General features: G+C 37.8%; 1 protein-coding gene across 5 annotated transcripts in view; it reads left to right on the top strand.

The window, feature by feature from the left end:
- Window positions 1-20,023, top strand: part of LOC131030537 (glycine--tRNA ligase, chloroplastic/mitochondrial 2) — a 305,534-nt gene that overhangs the window by 145,544 nt on the left and 139,967 nt on the right. For all 5 annotated transcript variants that reach the window (XM_057961392.2, XM_057961391.2, XM_057961390.2 and 2 more), the window contains 4 exons: window positions 485-556; window positions 701-783; window positions 1,975-2,023; window positions 4,180-4,242. In XM_057961392.2, the coding sequence (XP_057817375.2) occupies window positions 485-556; window positions 701-783; window positions 1,975-2,023; window positions 4,180-4,242 (267 nt within the window). The remainder of the gene's footprint in view (window positions 1-484; window positions 557-700; window positions 784-1,974; window positions 2,024-4,179; window positions 4,243-20,023) is intronic.

Raw genomic sequence — 20,023 nt, 5'->3', positions numbered from 1 at the left:
TCCATTTCGAAGAAGCAGCTTCCTCATGTTCAAGAAGACTCTTCAGATGAAGATGATCTTGCTTTTGTTTGTGACGAATTTCAGGGTGAATCTAGTGATGATGACATTGAGGAAAGTACTCTGAATGATTTGGAGATTTCTGAATGTCGTGAGTAGGTCTTAACTCATATTGAAGTTCAATAATTTGATCTATCACTTTTTGAGAACAGTTTAAAAATTGTCATTCAGCATGGTATTAAAAATTTTCATTTCAACCATTTTATGATGGGTACTTGTTTGAATGTTATTAATTTTTAATTTTTTTTCTTAACAACATATTTTTTACAAATCCTATCCTCCATGAATTTTAATGTGGAAACTTGGATATAAATAGATGATCATCTGGAATCAATTAATGAAAGGTTTATGTCTTTGTTCCAAGCAGCTTTTTTATTCAAGCAATGAAAAACAATCTGGATAGATCTCATCAATTTACCTGGTGCAGGTTCTAGCTGAAGATATTCCTGCTATTTTATCAGGACTGTCATTCCCGAAGTCAATGCAGTGGAATACTAAGGTAAGTGCTTGTAGTGAAACTATGGTTGACTGTAATTTTTGATTTCTATCAATGATGCTTTGTCTGTTTGTTGGTATCAAAGATTTATTTGTCTTTTTATGTGAAGCACTTTGATATCGATTATTGTCAGTTCATTGGTTGTAGACTTATTTTAGCAGACCGATAAGATGGATTCTAGCTTTGCATGGTGATGTAGTGGTTCCATTTACGTATGCAGGCATCTTGAGGTAAGCATTTGTTTCTGGGGTAGTTATTAATCTTGAGGTGTAGCTATATATTTTTTTGTATGATAAAAAATAAAAATAATTTCGGATAAGCATTTATAGGAGCATATTAGGAATTTGTATGCTATTTTTAGTGAACTCTAAAAACTGTACACCACCAATTGCAAAAGAGGTACAGTTTATTTGTCCTGATTGTAACTTGAAGCTAATTGAGTAATAATAAAGTTGCTGCAGTTTTATCTTGTATTTATCTTTGCATGATCAGTGCGATTTTAGACTAAGGTTTTTATTTTTATTTTTATTTTTTTAATATTACAAACAAAAAACAAGGTGCAACTTCCTTTGGTTACAAATAGTGAGAATTTGATGTTGGAGGAATTATAGTGATAAGATTATGAAAATAGTACTGTCCCTTGACCCTCAAAGTGCTGCCAATGACTGTCTGCAAATCAAGAACCCTGGTACTCAAGTCCCCACTATCCTATTACGAAACTTCATAGGACTATGTAAGAAACAATTTTAAGTTTAAATGCTTTGCTAATTGACCGCTTCCTTGGGAACATCTAGTAATACTTTGTAAATGTCAACTATTTCTGGCAAAATGTAGCTACAAACATTTCTTATCCTTTTGTAGATTTTTTTGTTTGTTTTTAAAGTGTTTTTTGACTTGAGAGTATAATGGTGTGTGTTTCTATCTACTTATATTATAATTATCTTAAAATTCATGTAGGAATACTCTAAGTAACCTATTATATATCTTTTTCTGATTATGATCTCAGTGCTAGTTCGAATTTCAACTGAAGTATTTTGGAATACATGTTCTAAACATTGCTATTGTTGAGAAAATTACATTTGGAGCTCTACATTGATTAGAATCTCATTGTTGTCACTTGCCAATATAATTATTTGTTTCATTTCAGGTTCATTATATGTGCACAAATAATTTGTTTTTGAACTCCAACCTTGCCAAATAAATAGTAGTGCAAGTATTTCGGGCAAAAAGATATTTCTTTTATTTAAAGTAGATGTACTGAAACATTCTTTTATAGTTTCATAAACAATTATTCTATTGCACTTTGCATCTGTGCCTAACAGCCTCACACAGTAAAGTGCACAAGCTTTGTTGTTTTAATGAACATCTGCTAACTCTCAATTATAAACATATGATAATTTCTTTCTTCTTGATGTTTTTAGTGGACGATTATCACATGGTCTTCGAATGTCTTCATCACCTATTATTGAGGTAATGATTTCAATTTTTACTTCATGAGACACTGAAATGTTTAATAGATGATATTTTTGTTAGAAGGATAATAATCTTTTAACATTTTTAAATTGAGCTTAGGCTGAATTCTATTGATCAAAGTTAAAAAATTCAGACTCGGCAACTTTGCAAAAACTAGGCAACTAGAAGAAACTTAGTTTCATGATTGCTTATATTTTGTAGAACTACATTTTTTCTTTGCAAAATACAGTAAAAAACATTAATTTGTAAAATAATAATAATAAACATGCAAAAATTGAATTTATAGAGGTCATAAGTAGTTTTTCCTTCATTTATAAATATACAGAAAATGAGTTCAATTCACATCATAGTGTCATAAAATTATAGATAATGTATACTATTAATGTTTTATAAATTTCATGTGTGGAAAACATGGGCTAAATTTTTTTCATTTTTCCTTTTTTTGAAAAAAAAGTAGGGGTTTTGGGAAAGAGCTCCTAGTGGGGTCAACAGGCAGCACCCTTAGCACATATCTTGTTGTAATACATGGTGCGGTCTAGTGGCAGAACCTTTGTTGCCAAGCCCAAAAAAGGTCTTCAAGATAACATGGACCTTCATGGTGCATCCCATTTTTCAAATGCAGCTTAAAAAATTTCAAAATTGCACAAATATGTTTGCATGGGTCTTATTTTCTGAAAAAGGAAAAACTCACCTTTTTCCTGCATTTTGGTCATGTTTTCATGTTTACCCATGGGTTTGAGGAGTCCATATGGTATTGCTCACACGTACCCACTTTAGGTTTGCACTGTGGACCCAAGAAACTTGGCCATGCAAATGAGCCAGTTTGAGGTCAAGTACAGTGTAGAAAAATTACCCAAGTGCTTCGTGAGTTTTAAATCTATTCTTTTGATCATATGGATTATAGAATTTCAGTAAAATGAATAGGCATGTCTTACTAAAAGTATCTTGAGCTATAGTCTTGAAGAGAGCAAGGTTTTGAATGCATTTAAGAAAATTTATTAAGTTAATTAAATATGTAGAGCTGTTGGCACGCAATTATTATTGCATCCTACTTATTTCATTTTTTTGTACTAAAATTTCAGGAGAAAATAATATATACTGCAGACCTAAAGATGTAAAGCAAAAAATGCCATTATAATCGAAATAAGTGATGTTTTTGTTTCATGATTGATTCAGAGTCCCATTAAACATAGATTTTCCTGTGCACTGTATATTCTTTCAAACATTAAATAAATGGAGTTTCCTGAGGTTCTACATCATTAGCATGCACACTCTGATTCTCTGATTGGTAACCAGTAGATCAAATGCTTAACAAGGGTGTATTATCATCAGATTCATTACCATCACATCCAATGCATCTATACCTTGCTCACATCCCTTTTAAAACCTGCATTGTCTTTTCCATCACATTCAGTGCATTTATACATTGTATACATCTCTTATAAAACCTCAATTTCATAGCAGTAGCTATTGATAGTTGATACCATTATTGTTTCCTTCACTGTTTTTCTCGTTTCATCTATAAATAAAATTATGTTTCTTTCTTAGTAATTGAACAATGTACAGCAAACCACAATAGTAATTTGTGTTTTCTTTTATAAGCAAGGTCAACTAAAACTGAACTTGGGTAGTCTTATAACCTTATGATATAGAAAATTGTCCATTGTTCTGCTCTACACCTTGATTTGAGATTGATCTTTGTAACTTTCACAGAATTATTCGTTGAAAATTGTTTTCTAGCATTATAGATATTGTTCTTTTCAGGGCATATATTGAGCATCAAAATCTCTTTGGTTTTTATTCAGATGTCAAAGTAGTTACCTCAATTAAAAAACCAGTACTGCTGTTTTTGTAATATAATATTTTCATTATCATTTAAGCCATATAAAATTGGAATCCATATTGTGGAACTATCTCAAGGGAGTTAAGATAGTCTTGTCAATAGACATACTGCACAACAACTGAGCATAAATAGATCTGTAAGTAGATGAGCTGATTTCGGATATTCTCTATCTATAATTTAACCAATTGTTTCTGTTAGTATTATTTATATCTAGGCTGTTTTGGTTTTTAGAGGTTGGGGAGGAATGTATTGGGTTGTTACATTCTAGTTTAAGTTACAAGAGTGAATTTTGAAATTTTCTTAGCAACAGGTACCTTGTGCAGAAGACTATATGAGCTCGATCATGGATGCTGGGATTGTGTTGAATGTGGAGGTAAGAATGAATCTTATTGATTGTATTAGTTAGCACTTATGTGTATTGAATCAAATATCTGCTGCAAACTCTCTCAAGATGCACATAACTATAATCAAATAATTGAATATTTTAGAGCTTCAATGAAGATCAAAGTTCACTCTATATTGAATTCTTTTATGGTCTATGGTTCGAGCCCTCATGTTTGGAGGATGATTAACAATGGTGTCATGTTTCCTTTTCTGATTAAAATAATTAATAATATTATTTAAGTTAGGCCGACAATTTCTAGTTTTAAGGGCAACTTAATAATAGTTCTATAAGTAAAATAAAAGGTGTTTTTGAACACCAATACAACATAAAAGTCTTTCTAAATACATAAAAGGTATTAAAAAATGCATTTTTAAATACTTTGAGGGAAATTTTTGACCCAAGGATTGTCATGTCCCCTTTCTAGAGTGGACATCGGAGACAGAGGAGTTGGCCTATAATTGGAGTCTCGTAGGCTAGCAGAGGTTGATTGGGACTCATTCAGTGCATATAGTGATTGGATTTTGGCTTTACAGGCAGTTTGGAGCCAGTTTGGAGCAGTTCCTAGATTTTAGGGGGTATCCCTAAATTTTAGGAGGTCGTGATAGTTGCCAGTCGTGAGGTTATTCATGACCTTTTAGATGGTTTCAGTTTCAAAGAGATTGGGCTTGTTTCCTAAATTTTAGGAACATCCCTAGATTTTAGGGATGAGACTACCAGTGAATCCTTGATTTCCGACTTCAGTCACAGACAGGTGACAGGAAGATTTTAGGGTTTGTAATGTCAGTTGGGCATTTTGTGGCTATTTGGGTTATATTTTTAATATTTCCTAAGTTAGCGTTTAATAATTAAATAAGGCTAAGTTGTTAGCCATTTTGGAGTAATAAGGGGATTTTTGGTCTCATCTGGATGCGCATCCTATTGTGTGATAGCTCGTTGGAAAGATCTTGAAATTCTTTAAATCTTTCTCTTTGGTCTCAGGGCAATTCAGTGAGCGGATTTCTGTCTATGGGGAAAAAGGTCATTTTCTAGTAACATGACCACTTTAAAATAAGAAATTATAACATTTCCACTAGACCACGCCACTTGGAGACAATTAGGGTTCGATTTGCAATTGAGAGGGCTTATAAGGGGATAGGAGCTTCATTCTATGATTATCTTTTACACATTTTACATCTTGGATTTGAGATTTGGCTCTGGAAGAGCTTTTCAGCATCTGGGACGCCAACCCCAATGCCTTGCCTGTTTGGGACGTAGCCCCCAATACAGTGGTTTGGATTTGTTTGCAGCTATTAGCATCTTGGAGATTGTACGGCATTCTTTCTGGAGGTTCAGCAATTCTGACAGAGTTCAGCGTGGGGTTTGGGGTTTCTAACCAGTTGGGTGTACTTGGCAGCCGTACGGCTGTACCTGGCAGCCACTTTCCTTCCCACGTGCAGCACTTGGAGGGCTGGAATCTTGCCACAACTTCATTCCTAGTTATGTTACTCTTTCAGCATCCAGGTTGGAATTATTCCTGATTGTAATCTTCCTGAAATTATTGGAAATCTTCATCTGGTCAAATATTTGATTTTATATTCAGAAATCTGCCTTGAATCGAATTTGTTTTGGCTGTATATGAACTTCATTTTCAGTACTTTGTTCATGTACTTGTACTTCATTATTTACTTGTTGAAAAATCATCAAAATACAAAAAGAATTCAACCCTTCTGCAACTTCTGTCTATTTCTGAAAGAAAATATTAATAAGCAGGAAAAATCAATTTAAATAAATAAAAATTACAGCAGATTGGTAAAAGAGATCCATCGGGGATCTTTCAAGGATCCAATTCGAAAAGGCATCTGAAGGAGGCACATATCTACATTTGATCATCATTCAAGTTAACTTTGCATCCTATATTCAAGTGAATAGTTTGTTCAATCCAGGGCATCCAAGGATGAAAACCTTTGGTGTGTTTGGGGTTTGAGAGGGTGAAAATCCTCTTAAAATCCACATTTGGGATCAAGGATGAAGACCCTTGTTTCCAATTTTGGATGATTCTATCTGAGAATTATAGTTATACTGATTTCCAGAGGACATGAAGTTTGCTACAATGTCACTAGACACACTACAATGCTGTTACAGTGGTTTTGTAAAGAGATATCATTGTTTCATAATGAAAGCAGTTTTGAAACCTGAAGGTATCAAATATTTAATTTCAGTTTCTTGGTGGATTTTGGACATCACTAGGAGCTGGATCTGAGTTACTCTAGCTGAGAACCACATTGAGGAAGTAAAATTCAGACATTTAGTGCATTTTATCTGTCAACACAAGCCACTGCATTCATCATCTCAGTTATCACTTAATGTGCCAAGAGCTGTTTAATTCTATATCCACAGAAGGAAGGATCCACAGGGAACTAGAGTGCCTAGGCAGTGCCCTAGGCGTACCCAATATTGATATCTGCAATTTTTTTGGTTTATGAATCTTATACAATGCTGAAATAAACTAACACTTGTAAACATGCAGTAGTGAACACAAACTGGAATATTTGAAAGAATCAGGGAAAGTTCTTCTCATATGAAATTCACATCTGCCAAAGAGTGAATAATGGACTTCAAACTGGTGTAGTAGCACATAAATTATATATAAATAGTGAAATTACTGAGATCGGCAATAGGAATATGTCTAACCAAAACATTGTTCCATGAAGTCTGAAACATCCCTCAACCAGCAGCTACAACAATGTTATGTAACCCACAACCAGCAAACTCTTATTGGAAAAATGTTAGTTATCTATCACTACTTATAAATAGGGGCAGCAAGTATTTAAATATTCTATTTATTCATAGTTATGAGTCTCATTGTTCTTATAATTTATTATTTTCAATATGTATGTATGTATGTATGTATGCATGCATGCATGCTTGTATGTATGTATGTATGCATGCATGCATGTATGTGTACCCAGGGATTTTTTTGCCATACCACTGTACTGGATTTTGGAACCCATACCTGCATCCATATTGTTAACTTAGGTCAAAAGTGATCACGGTTGTTGAAGGAGGAAATTGAGAACTTTCATAGTCCCTGCAACATCCAGATTCCATACCATGCTGGTTACACCATAATCTGCCTAGATCACAGGGATATGAGAATGAGTACATATGGGAGTGTTCATATCATATTCTGTCCAGATTGCAAGGATATCATCAAATATTGGAGTGGCCACTTCATTTTCTACCAAGATCACAGGTTAGCATTTGTTGGAGCAATTGTCTAAGGTGCTGCCTTGGATTTTAAGCATAACAACTGTGATTCTTAGTAGCTCATCAAATAAAATGTAAGCTTCCAGATTATGCTTCATACAAAATAAGAGGTTTGTAACCTCAGTTGCTATTATATAACCTTGTTTATTAATATATTGAAGATGTCAAATTTGAATACCATGATATGAAGAGATTCCAAATTGATATATTTATTGTAGTTATTTGCATGTCTTATTACTCACAAGCTCGGTTCATGGAATTGAGTTTATATTCGTGTTCCTGTTCATTGAAACAATTCAGATCTGAATACATATTGCAACCTAGGGTTTATACCAGATACACCAGCAATTGTAAGTGACAAAATTTGATTCAAATTTATCATCTGAATAATATTGAAGAGCACACAATTATACTGAGAGTTCGGGGGGAGGGGGGGGGGACAAGGGGGGTGAATCAGTAAAATGCAATTCTTTACTTTTTCAAACTTAATACCATAAGCATATCAATTGCACAATATCATTCACATCAGATACAACAATCATGCAACATAAGTAAAACACATGATTTACGTGGAAACCCTTATGGGAGAAAACCACGACAAAATATTGCTTTATATATAGAAATCTCTTACAATCTTTGTAGACACCAACCTACGGGAGACACCTATCCCCTCTTATAGACTATATGAGCACCAACCCACTAGAGGCAATAATCCCCTCACTTTGTGAGCACCAATCACTACAGATGACAATCCCCTCTTATAAGCTTTGTGAGCACCAACTCACAACTTTTTCAATGGATGATATGTCTTCACAAGAATCTAAAACGGATATACTTTTCCTTACAATTTTGATTACAAATCTGACTTTGATTGATTCAAGTCTCTTTTTTACAAATCTGAGTTCTTTCACTGATCTGAATTGGATATTGCTATGTATACACTCACAATTCTGATCACAAGAATACACTGCTTCCACAAGTATTTCTGCCTCAAGTTGTGCCCTAATTTCACTTACAAATATGCTCTTAAATCTGCATTGAAACACTCAGAAATCTGCCCTTAAATCTTCATTGAAACACTTAGAAATGTGCCTTTGAATCTGCATTGAAACACTCAGAAATCTGCCCTTAAATTTGCATATGTTTATTCAGTCTTCATCTATATTACCTTCATAATTCTTCTCCAATTTTTTTCAATATAAATCTGAAACTCTTTATGTTTTCTGCTCTAACTCTTCCTTTTTCTGCTCTAAATCTGATAAATATATTCAATGAAAAACTTGATAAAATAAGCTCTCAATGATCTCTTATTTATATCAACAAATGCTCCTCTTCACCCAAAAGATATACAGTCGGCCCAATCAACATTATATACATTTTAGTTTATTTAAACTCCACAAAAGATGGGCAACAAAAATAGGAGACTTTGGTCCCAACCAGCAACAATGAATTTTTATTTGTTTTTTTGTTTGCATGCCTAATTTGAGTGCTAGCTTCAAGGAGGTTGTCCCAAGATAAAATGCTCTTTATTTGCTCACCAAATACGTTTAACATACAAAGGAAGGTCGACCCACACAAACGATAAATTTGAGGCGCAAAAATAGGGCAAGTTGGGTCAGCCCAATTTGAGGATAAATTTCTGACTTGAAATAAATAGTTACATTTATATTTAATACGCTGTTCATAAAACTTCTGATTTGATCCTCCTTAAGCAGAAACATGATGTCCTTAGATTTATCCATTGACATCAATGACAAATTTGTCCAAGCCCCTTTGACATCAATGCCAATAATTCCAACAAATATTTCAGTATTTGAGGGTTTGATCAAGCATTTCCAGCTATTTGTTTGCAATTTCAATCTGCTATTCCAGTTTATTATGGTTGTCAAAATTCAGGTAATACAAAAATTCAGAAAATAAATTAAAATACAAAAAGTGGACATTATAAATGCTCTTTTTCTCTCCACTAGACAATTTTGTTGTTCACTATGTTCCCATGTTAGAATTGGAAATTCTGGCTAGTTAGTCATCGATGTGTGTGTTAACCAATGTTAATATATTCACATGATAAACTACATTATGGATCCATGAGCTCTAATTCTATTTGAACAATTGAATAACTACTTTATTTGAGCATTGTTTCCATGAACTTGATTCTTTGATGATTGCCAAAATTCAATCTCTATGCCACTATCCTGCAATTATTGTTGCTCAAATTTAATGACGTGCAAGCAAATTAGTCTGTGGGCTGAAACATATCCTTCTTAAATCTGAGGCTGTAAACTTATGATGTGATGGCAAAATATATATGCATTAGAAGTCCATAGACATTCAGGTTAGGTATCTAGTTACTTAAAATGAATGCATCTAATCTGGGAAGAATGGAAGAATGATGATTAGAAAAGAAATAATAATCCATGAAAAGAATCGTAGGAATGTAAAAATGCTCAAAATTTTTATAAAGTGTTGAAATAAAACTAAACTAACCTTGTATCACAACAAATGTAAACCATATACATTAAAACAAATTAGCTTAAATATAATTGAAATATATTATATAATCATACAGATGCTAAATCATTAAATAGAATTGAAGTACATACACACAAACTGATGATCTATCTACCATTGAGGGAAAGTCACTCAGCACTAATCTTTTTGAGCAGATTCTTTCCTAAAAAGATTTGGGTGTGTGACCTGCTCAAGATCTGTAATCTACACAATTACAAAAACAATATATGCTTACTGAAACGAAAGATTGACAAAGTGATCCACAGCAGTTCTCTTTCTCCTTCTCACCATTTCTTCTTTACGACATACCTTCTCTTTTATAGTATTCTTATCTCAACAAAGTCTGCAACAACTTGCAATAAAATAGGATAGGATGACTACATTAGTTGGGAATAAATCCAATTAAATCCAATAATCTCAAAAAATTAATTAGCTTAAACTGTTGTTGTATGTAGCTAGGTCAGAGCCCTTCTAGGGCCGACCTAGCACACATAGCGCGTGTATGAGCCCACCGACCTTAAAAGGCTTAAAACATGGTTGTATTAATCATGCCCTATGTGAGCGGCCTATGTGTAAGCCAGTTAATTAGTAAATAAGGCTTTTTAATGCTTTAAGAGAAAACAATAGTATTAAGTTATATCTGCGGGTAGTTAGTTGCCAGACGGTTGGTGGCCTAACCAACCACGAACTCTTTATATTGTAAACTTGTAGCACATTTTGGAGACATCGGATTGGAGAGAAATATGATATACATCTGTGTTACACGAATCTATCTTGGTATACTGTGTTGTGTGTTGTTGGTTCCATGCTAATGAATTACTATACTCTGGTGTTGTGCATTGTATATTGATGTTCCTTATGTTACCTCCTGAACCACTTAGGCTACTAACATTTTGGCGTTGCTGCCTAAATCGAATCTGAAGGTCTGAGGAGGGAAAGTTGGCGGGATGGAAGTATAATGGGTTGTCCATTCGACCAAAATATCCTGGTGACAGATAGTGACATAGAAGATAACACGGAAGTAACTAGGGAGGATCAGTTGACACAGGACTTGATTCACGCGTGCGACGTTTTCGTGGACCGGTACGTACAGCAAGAAGCGGAACTGAGCGCTGTCTCGGCTGATACGGTACGGGCTGATACGGTACGGGCGGAACTCAACGTGAACCAGGTAGTACATGATCTCCTGGGTAGCCTTCCAAGGTTGTTGGCACGTGTACTTGTGGAATGTGAAGAGGAACGAGAGAACACACGAAGGGAGCAACGCAGGCAGCAAGTGCTCCAACAGTATAAAGAAAGGAATCAAAGGGAAGAAGAACAGAGGGACTACACACAACGACGAAACCGCCGCAATTCAAATAATTAATGCCAAATACACTCAACAAAGATCGAAACCGATAAGCCTCGGAGGAACAAGAAGGGAACCAAGAAGACATAGTAAGAAGATCCCTCCGTATCCAAGAGCAACTAGAGAGGTGCCTGAAACTCTACAAGATAGTGGAAGAAAGAGGGAGTCTGGCGGAAGGTTCTCGACAACATACACAAGCGTGGGACAGGAGTCACAGCAGCCCAGAGGCATTAGGCAGCAGTGAGAATTGGGAACAAACAACCACGCCAACCGAGTCATTCAACAATTCCTAGGATAGCTCGGGAAGTACGAGGAAGATGGCACATAACTCCGAAAAACAGAAACTCCCCAGATTCAATGGACTAGGATCGGAGGATCCTGCCCGCCACTGTAAAACTTGTGTCACCATATGGCAGGCCAATGGTGAGGATGATGAGGATAACTAGTTGAAAGCATTTCCAGCCACCCTCCGTGGTATTGCCATTGATTGGTACACGGACCTACCCATCACTTCAAAGGATACCTGGAAAAGACTTGCTAAGGCATTTGAGGAGGAGTTTCGGCTACTGCGGGACGATGATGAGATCGTCGCAGAAATATACAACACCAAACAGGGCAAGAGTGAGACGATACGGTCCTACTACCGCAAACTAAAAGAATTAACTGGCAAAATGGATAATACCCCGGCTGACGGGTTAAAGAAGCGATGGTTTATTGAGGGTCTACAACCATCATTGCGGAAAAAGATGAAGGTAGTACCCCCATCTACTTTCATGGAGGCATACAATAGAGCCATGGATATTGAAAGCGAGAACAAGACATCAAAGGGCAAGAAGCGCACAAGCGATGAAGATAGTAGTGATCAGGAAAGCGAGGAGGAGTCACGTACGATACAAGCACTCCGGAAGGATATGAGACGGATGATGCGGGAAATGCGGACGCAAAAGGAAGAAAGTAGGGAGGGCAGAGACCTCTGGTGCACAGAGTGCAAACTGGAGGGACACACAAAAACCAATTGTCCAAAGAAAGCTTTTTGTGACATCTGCCAAGTGTTGGGGCATGCTATTAAGGAATGCCCCTACAACTTGAAGGCAAGGAGTGCCCAGGTACTATATACTCAAGAACAGGCAACACCACCCACTACACCCACCAAGAACACAAACTCAGATGCGTCACCAGGTGGCTATAGGAACAGCCGGAGGGGGAGTAACAACAACAGTAATAATAATACACCACAGGGTCGCATCCAATACGATGCAAAAGGAAGACCAATGATACAATGTCGACGATGTAACGAATGGGGCCATTTTGCACGCGACTGCCAGAGTGGTGCTGGGCAAGGAGGGCTACTCTGCAAATGGTGTGGGCCGGGCAATCACAAAGATACGGAATGTCCAAGGCAGAAAGGCGTGAACATGTTGGAGGTAGTATGGCCAGAACCAGACGTACTGTGCCCAGAAGTACTAGCCATTACCTGATCTCATACAAGGAAACTAATATACCCTGACCCAGGCACAGAGAAGGGAAGACTAAAAGAGGCACAGAGGGAAGTAGAAAGGGAAATGAGTGAGGAATGGAGAAAGCCAGTACCCCACAAAACCAGCAACACCATACGAACCGACTTCGAAACAACCATAATGAAACAGCTACTGCAAACCACCGTGCCGGTCCGCGTAGTGGATTTGTTGCAGACACTACCGCAACTACTAATAGCTATAAACCAAGTGGAGGAGACCAGGAAGGAGGGGAAGATGCCAAACCACAGGGAGGAAATGGAAGAAAGGAACCACTCAAAGGAGACTAATGACCCTATGTTGATGACAGTAGGGGTAGGCAAGACACCAGCCGTAGTAGAAATGGAGATTCTCGGGTTCAGGCTTACTAACACCATCGTAGACGGTGGGTTTGCTGTAAACGTGCTACCTGAAGAGACATGGAAAACCTTGGGGAAGCCGACACTCTGGCCGCCAGCCTTCCACCTCGTAGGAGTCAATCAGCATGGCATCAAACCATTGGGCATGCTTATGGGCCAAAAGGTAACTATTGGGACACAACACTTCTTTCTAGATTTCATGGTCATATCGTTGGAGCGGAAGGGATATGATGCACTTTTGGGAAGAGGATGGCTTGTCACGGCCAAAGCAGACCACACCTGGAAGAAAAATACCCTTTCCATTGAAAGTGAGGGAAACAAATATGTCATTGACCTGCGGAACCAGCAGGTGAGTGAAGAAATGGCCTCAGATTCTGACTCGGAGGAGGATACCATGAGGGAAAAAGGCGAGATAGAGCCGAATGGAGAAGGGGTGCTTCGCCTCGGTAATTGCTCAGAAGATGAAACGAGTTCGCTCAGTGGACTATTCCACTGGCAGATGGAAGACTACGAGATCTTCCAACCAGAGTGCAATGTATTGGAAATCCTCGAGTTAGGAAACGATGACACCTACCCGCCACAATTCGCGGAATACGAGGAAGGAGGGGCAAAAGTAGATAGCACACCGGCACACCAATTTGAGAAAGAAGTGGTACAATACGAGGAACCAAAGGTTCAGAGCACCAATTTGGGAGATGAAAAAGACCCAAGAGTAATAATGATTGGAGATGATTGGGACCCTGTACTAAAGGCGGCGGCATTTAAGATATTCTTGGTGTATAAAGATGTGTTCGCCTGGACTTATAAAGATTTGAAGGGAGTACCCCCCGAACTATGCGTACATCGAATACCTTTGATGGAGGGGGCAAGGCCTGTGCGGAAACGCCCCTATCGCATGAATAAGAACTATGAGGCCAAGGTACAAGAAGAAATAGAAGTGGCTTCTGGAACACATCTGCGGTGACGCACTCATAGAAGAGCAATGGAACAGTTTATGGCAGAATCGCAATAGAAGGGGCCTAAAGAAATCTTATCTCACCTCACCAGAATGGAGATGCGTCCTGGATATCATAAAGAGTAAGCTAACAGCAGCAAGCCGAGCATCCGATGTTGCAATATGGATGCTACGCCTCATGCACGGATTGAGTAATGGCAAAATTTATAACTGGGGCCGCGTCCTTTCCAGCCGGGTGAAGGAAGCCATGCTCCTCAAACACAAGACCCTATATGTGCCCCATCACCTCATTGCCCTCTTCTTGGAAGCATTGAGAACTCAAGTGGCGGTGGAAAATAGAGGAGGTTTTGTGGCCTCAAGCCGGGTGGAGCCCTACAAGCCAGCCATGCATTATTGGCTACACTTGGACACTTTTACAGTAACCACAGAGACAACACCGAGGAAAAAAGCATGGCAAGAACTGGCAGGGAGCATAGAAGATGGAGGAGAAGAAGACAACAATTCTAAGGAAGAGGTAGAGACAGGGGAAGAAGAAACATACATATCATCTTCAGAAGAAGATGAAGGAGAATTCAGGATGGAGCCAATGAGCATGGAATAGGAAGGATGACACATAGGAGGGTTGCGGTAGGTAGGGACAGAAAGCTGTATGGGGGGCATACCAGCCGTACCAGGATGGGGAGTAAGGAAAAAAGTACTCTTTGAACCAGCACAGATTCCCATCACGGCACAATTGGTAACTGGGGTCACAGGGACCCCATCTCAGTTAGTAGACTTGACGGGACACGCTGGGGCCCACACCCTCCATATAAGCACAACTAGGGGCGTAGAAGCGGCTAGAGCTGTTGCATTAGTAGTAGCACCAATAACTGATCCACCTGCAACCATGGAGGTAGGAAATACCGAAGGGGGAATACACTGTGAAGGGCCAAAGGGAGACAAAGGAAAGGGGATTGAGGAAACAGACATGGAGACAGAAGCAGACAACCTACTAGCGAGATTCCAGATGGACATAGAGGTTCCACCTCCTTCACCATCACTAGGGACTGATCAGCAGGAGGAGAGCTCGAGGATTGAAGAAATCGGGAAAGGGCACAATACGTCCTCACCAGCAGAGGGGATCCAAGAGTGGGAACCGGCTACGCAGCATTTTCTTTCCGAGTTGGAAGCAATGAGGGCAGCCACGGAGAGGATGATAGACCATTCTCGAGGATCTGATATGCCTGCTATAGTAAGAGCAACGGAAGCACTACTGGTGTTTATGACAGAAGGCTGCGAGAGGGAGTTCTCAGAGAAAATTAGGAACCAAGGTTGGCCCGACACGGAAACTCCGGAGATAATAGCAGAATGGGGAGTACCACAGATCCTTAGTGGGCATACAGGAGGTAATCAGGAAGTAATGAGAGCTCTCACTTCCATAGAACAGACTTTCCGCACTACATTCTTACAGCTCCAAAGGATGACTTGGAAAGTGAACAGAATGGAAGGAGTCCATACCTTAGCCCTTCAGCGAGAGAGTGAGCTGAAAGAAACGATCTAGGCTATGGAGCAAGAAATGGTTCAAGAGAGGACCACACGACGTGAAACAGAAGGGAAGTTGGCTGCCTCTGAGAAGGACCGAATGGATGCACTCAGGCTTCTGAAAGCCACTCGAGAGAAGCAACTTCTTGCTGAGAGGGACCTGAAGATACTCCGAGAACGGACCACTACGGGAACAGGGACGTCCTCTTGTCCCTCTAAGTAGATATTTCTTGTTATTTTGCTGTGGTGTTCATCTGGAAGACAAACAAGTTTTGGGGGGGATGATGTAAGCCAGTTAATTAGTAAATAAGGCTTTTTAATGCTTTAAGAGAAAACAATAGTATTAAGTTATATCTGCGGGTAGTTAGTTGCCGGACGATTGGTGGCCTAACGAACCACGAACTCTTTATATTGTAAACTTGTAGCACATTTTGGAGACATCGGATTGGAGAGAAATATGATATACATCTGTGTTACACGAATCTATCTTGGTATACTGTGTTGTGTGTTGTTGGTTCCATGCTAATGAATTACTATACTCTGGTGTTGTGCATTGTATATTGATGTTCCTTATGTTACCTCCTGAACCACTTAGGCTACTAACACTATGTATCTTATTTGTGATCTATTCCTTTTTGGCGCCAATATTGACAAGGCCGACCTAATGGTCTTGGAGTGTTAGCGGCACATACATATTCAAGTTAGCATTCATTGTTCAAACACACAATTCAGTTTATACAATTCCTATCTTCTCTGTGATGAGCGAATTATACTCAGGTTAGCGAATTATATTTAGAAGACAGCAAATCAGTATTAGAAGTCAGTGAACATCAGCAGATACACAGTGAACATCTTTAGAAGTCAGCGAACCTTATCAAGGCACAGTGAACTCTCTTGAAAGACTGCGAACGGGTCTAAGGGGGCAGCAAACATCATCTGAGGGTCAGTGAAACATCATCTTTGTGACAGCAGATCAATCTTGTAGACAGCGACCTCAATCTGCCATCCTCCTTGTCACAGCAACAGTTGTATTGCAGATAAGTTTATTATTGTTCTGCCCTAGGTTTCTGTGCATAGTTGCTGACAGCTTCAAGTGTTGCAGCTCATTGCAAATTCAATTGGTTATTGCCTAATCAAGATCTGAGAATTGTTGCTGGGTTTTTCACCTCCAAGAGGGAGGTTTTCCCAGGGTATGTTGGTGTTATTATTCATATTGTCTTATTTTTCTGTTATTGCTATCTAATTGCTACAGTCTGATCCTAAAATCAACATAAACAAACTCAACCAATTTGGATATATGAAATCTCACTAATTATTTGTGAAATATTCAAATCCTACAAAGTGTACAAGTTCTATTACCACAAAGTTGTTTTTCATATAAAAAAAATCTTTGGATAATTATATAGCAAGTTGGATGACGTGGAGGTGCAAGTTGCTGTTGGTAAGACATGCTACACTTTGCTGCCTGTAATACCCAGCTCCAGCTGCCATTTAACATTTTCTGACAAACTATGATCTTCAATTTCAGATCATACCCATCTCTAGTTGCTTGAAATCCCTAGTGGATCCTTCACCCCAGTCTATCAGTCAGGTAAGTGCCTCTTTTGACCCAAGTTTAGCAGCTGGGAAAGAGATGGTGAACAAGGTGCAACAGGACAGCTCTGATGACAGAATTACTCAGGAATGGGTAAAGGATTTGAAGGCCAAAGGGCCTACCTTTATTGAGGAAATAAGGAAGATTTTTGATGATTTGATTTTACTGAGAAATGCTATTAACACTGAGATAGAAACCACCAAACAAGAAGAGTCCCTCTGGCTGCAGGTTGATTAGGAACTCAAGGAAATTCTAGATATGGGCTTGGATAAGGTAGCAATAGAGCAAACTGTCCAAGCTGCAGATGATCCCATGTGGAGGAAAAGCATCGAGTGGAAGGATTCCTTCCTAAAAAAAAATATCAGAGAACAAGGCAGGTTGTTAAGAGAGTGTAATCGTGTCAATGCTATTCTTATCAAGGAACTTTCAGACGTCAGGTGCCAATTGAAGAAGAAAGATAACTCAGGTGATGCAACTGTGGATGAATTGAAGGAGCAATTTTATAAATACATAGATGCACTTTCAGATGAGCAAGCCTTCTACAAAGCTAACCTAGTGAAATTGGCAAAAATGATGCTGCACTATCATGGTATGAGAGTCATCCAGCCAATTTCACTGCTAAAGTTGATAGCATCTGTGGCATCTCTGGAAAATCAGAACCAAAAATGTGAATATTTCTCAGGATATGGAAATTCCAGCTGTCACTTAGACGTTGAAGAATTATAAGGCAAGTGTAGTAGCTGCTTAGCAAGCCCTTGTGGATGGAGATAATGTGGTCTCACAAGACCTGCCATCGCATCAGTAGCCACATGTATTATTTGAACTTTAATAGTTTATAATATTTTAAATTTATTAAACTTTTAATCATGATTCTTTAAAAGAATAAGTTTCAAGACTTTGGTAGCAGTTACTTTTTGTAATCTTTAAATATGTAATCAAAGGACATTGAAAGGATCTGAATTTTTGATCCCCAACACATTGTAGTGTGTTAGTGAGACACAATCATTAGGAGGAAAGAATGAAATTTTTTCTCAATTTGAAGGGAGAAGTCTCTAAGCATGTTAATTTGAATGTTTTGTTTGTTGATGTTGATTGGCAAGTCTGTGTGCTTCCATTGATATCTGATTATTATTCTTCTGTGCGAGTATGGTTTTCATTTAATTAAAAATTCATTTCCCTTTCCAATGTGGTAAAGTTTTATTTTCTAAATTCTATATTCTTCATTCATATATTAATCTATGCATTGAGATATTGTGTGGAAACCATCCTTTTCATTATTATTAATTTCCCAATCTGTGTGTTGATAGTTGTTCTAAACTTTAGTTATTTGCATCAAATCCCATAATCACATTTATATCATGGCTATGAATAAATGTTAGTTTTCCTTTCCTTCTTTCAGGTTAAAAGCATACCCCATTCTTAAATTAAAAAATTCAAAGATTTGATTATAAGAGGGATCTGTACCTAATTAAAATTAAGAGGGAAGTTATTTAATAACTTACCCCATTGTTTGTAAATGATTTGTCTTTACATCTGGGCAAAATAGTCATTTAAATCATTTATTTAAGAAGACAAATTTGTTAACCAACACATATCATGCTTAATAACCCTATCTTATGTGAATGTATAACAACAAAGAATAAAGAATTTTGGATTTTTGGAAAAATCCTCTTCTCCTTGGAATTTGCGCCCAAGGAGGTCTTCCTAGCGCATTGAAGTGGTAGAGAAGGATTTCTGGAAAATTCCTCACAGAAGGATTTTTGGAAAATTCCTCAGAAAGATTTTTGGATTTTTAGGAAAATTTCTTTGAGAAGGATTTTTGGATCTTTGGAAAATTCCTCAAAGAAGGATTTTTGGATTTTTGGAAAATTCCTCCACTTTGTGTGATTTGTGCCCAAGGAGAGATTTTTGGCACATTGGAGTAGCAGAGAAAGAATTTTGGAATTTTGGAAAATTCCTCCTTGTCTTGGAATTTGTGCCCAAGAATAGATTTCTTAATGCTTAGTCTTTCCGAGGAGGATTTCCAAACAGTCGGAATTTGATCACCTGCTTGCTCATTTGCTTTTCCTAATTCGAAACTAGATGCTTAGGATCTTTCTACAGTAGATGCTTTGCCTGTTGCCAGGGATAGACCTTCCAAAAATAGACTTACTAAAAATAGTAAGTTCTTCGAAACACAAAATTAGGGCAAAGGGGACACACTGAAACTTACTAAAAATAGACTTTCTAAAAATTGTAAGTTTGTCCAAACTCAAAATTAGGCCAATCGGGGCCACAATGAAACCAAAAATAGACATACTAAAAATAGTATGTTCTCGGAAAATGCTTAAATTTCACTGGTTGAAACATTCTCTTTTCAACATAGCCAAAATTTCACTATGCCCAAGGTTAATGACTTCTTTTTCGAGTCTACAAGTTAAAAACCATAAAAATAGACAATGATGACTTCCAGACGTAGCACAAAATCATCAACATTGAATTCCTTGATTTGGAGCACATTTTCACCCCTGGGGAGGAATCTTTTCAGACTTAGTCAAATTTTGGCTTTTTCTCTTTCATTTCTTCATTTAGAACTTTCAATACTTAGTCAAATTTGCATCAATTCATCCTTGTGCAATCTCTTCCTTGGACGATGATATCATCCACTCAACAATGCCCTCTTCTCAACATCCAAAGTCTTACTCCCTGCAATGTACTTGGTAAAGACAATGAAACGTTGTG

This window comes from Cryptomeria japonica, chromosome 6, assembly GCF_030272615.1.
Source record: "Cryptomeria japonica chromosome 6, Sugi_1.0, whole genome shotgun sequence".
NCBI classification, from domain to species: domain Eukaryota; kingdom Viridiplantae; phylum Streptophyta; class Pinopsida; order Cupressales; family Cupressaceae; genus Cryptomeria; species Cryptomeria japonica.
The sequence above is the reverse complement of the archived record's forward strand: the minus strand, read 5'-3'. Positions and strand labels throughout refer to the sequence as shown.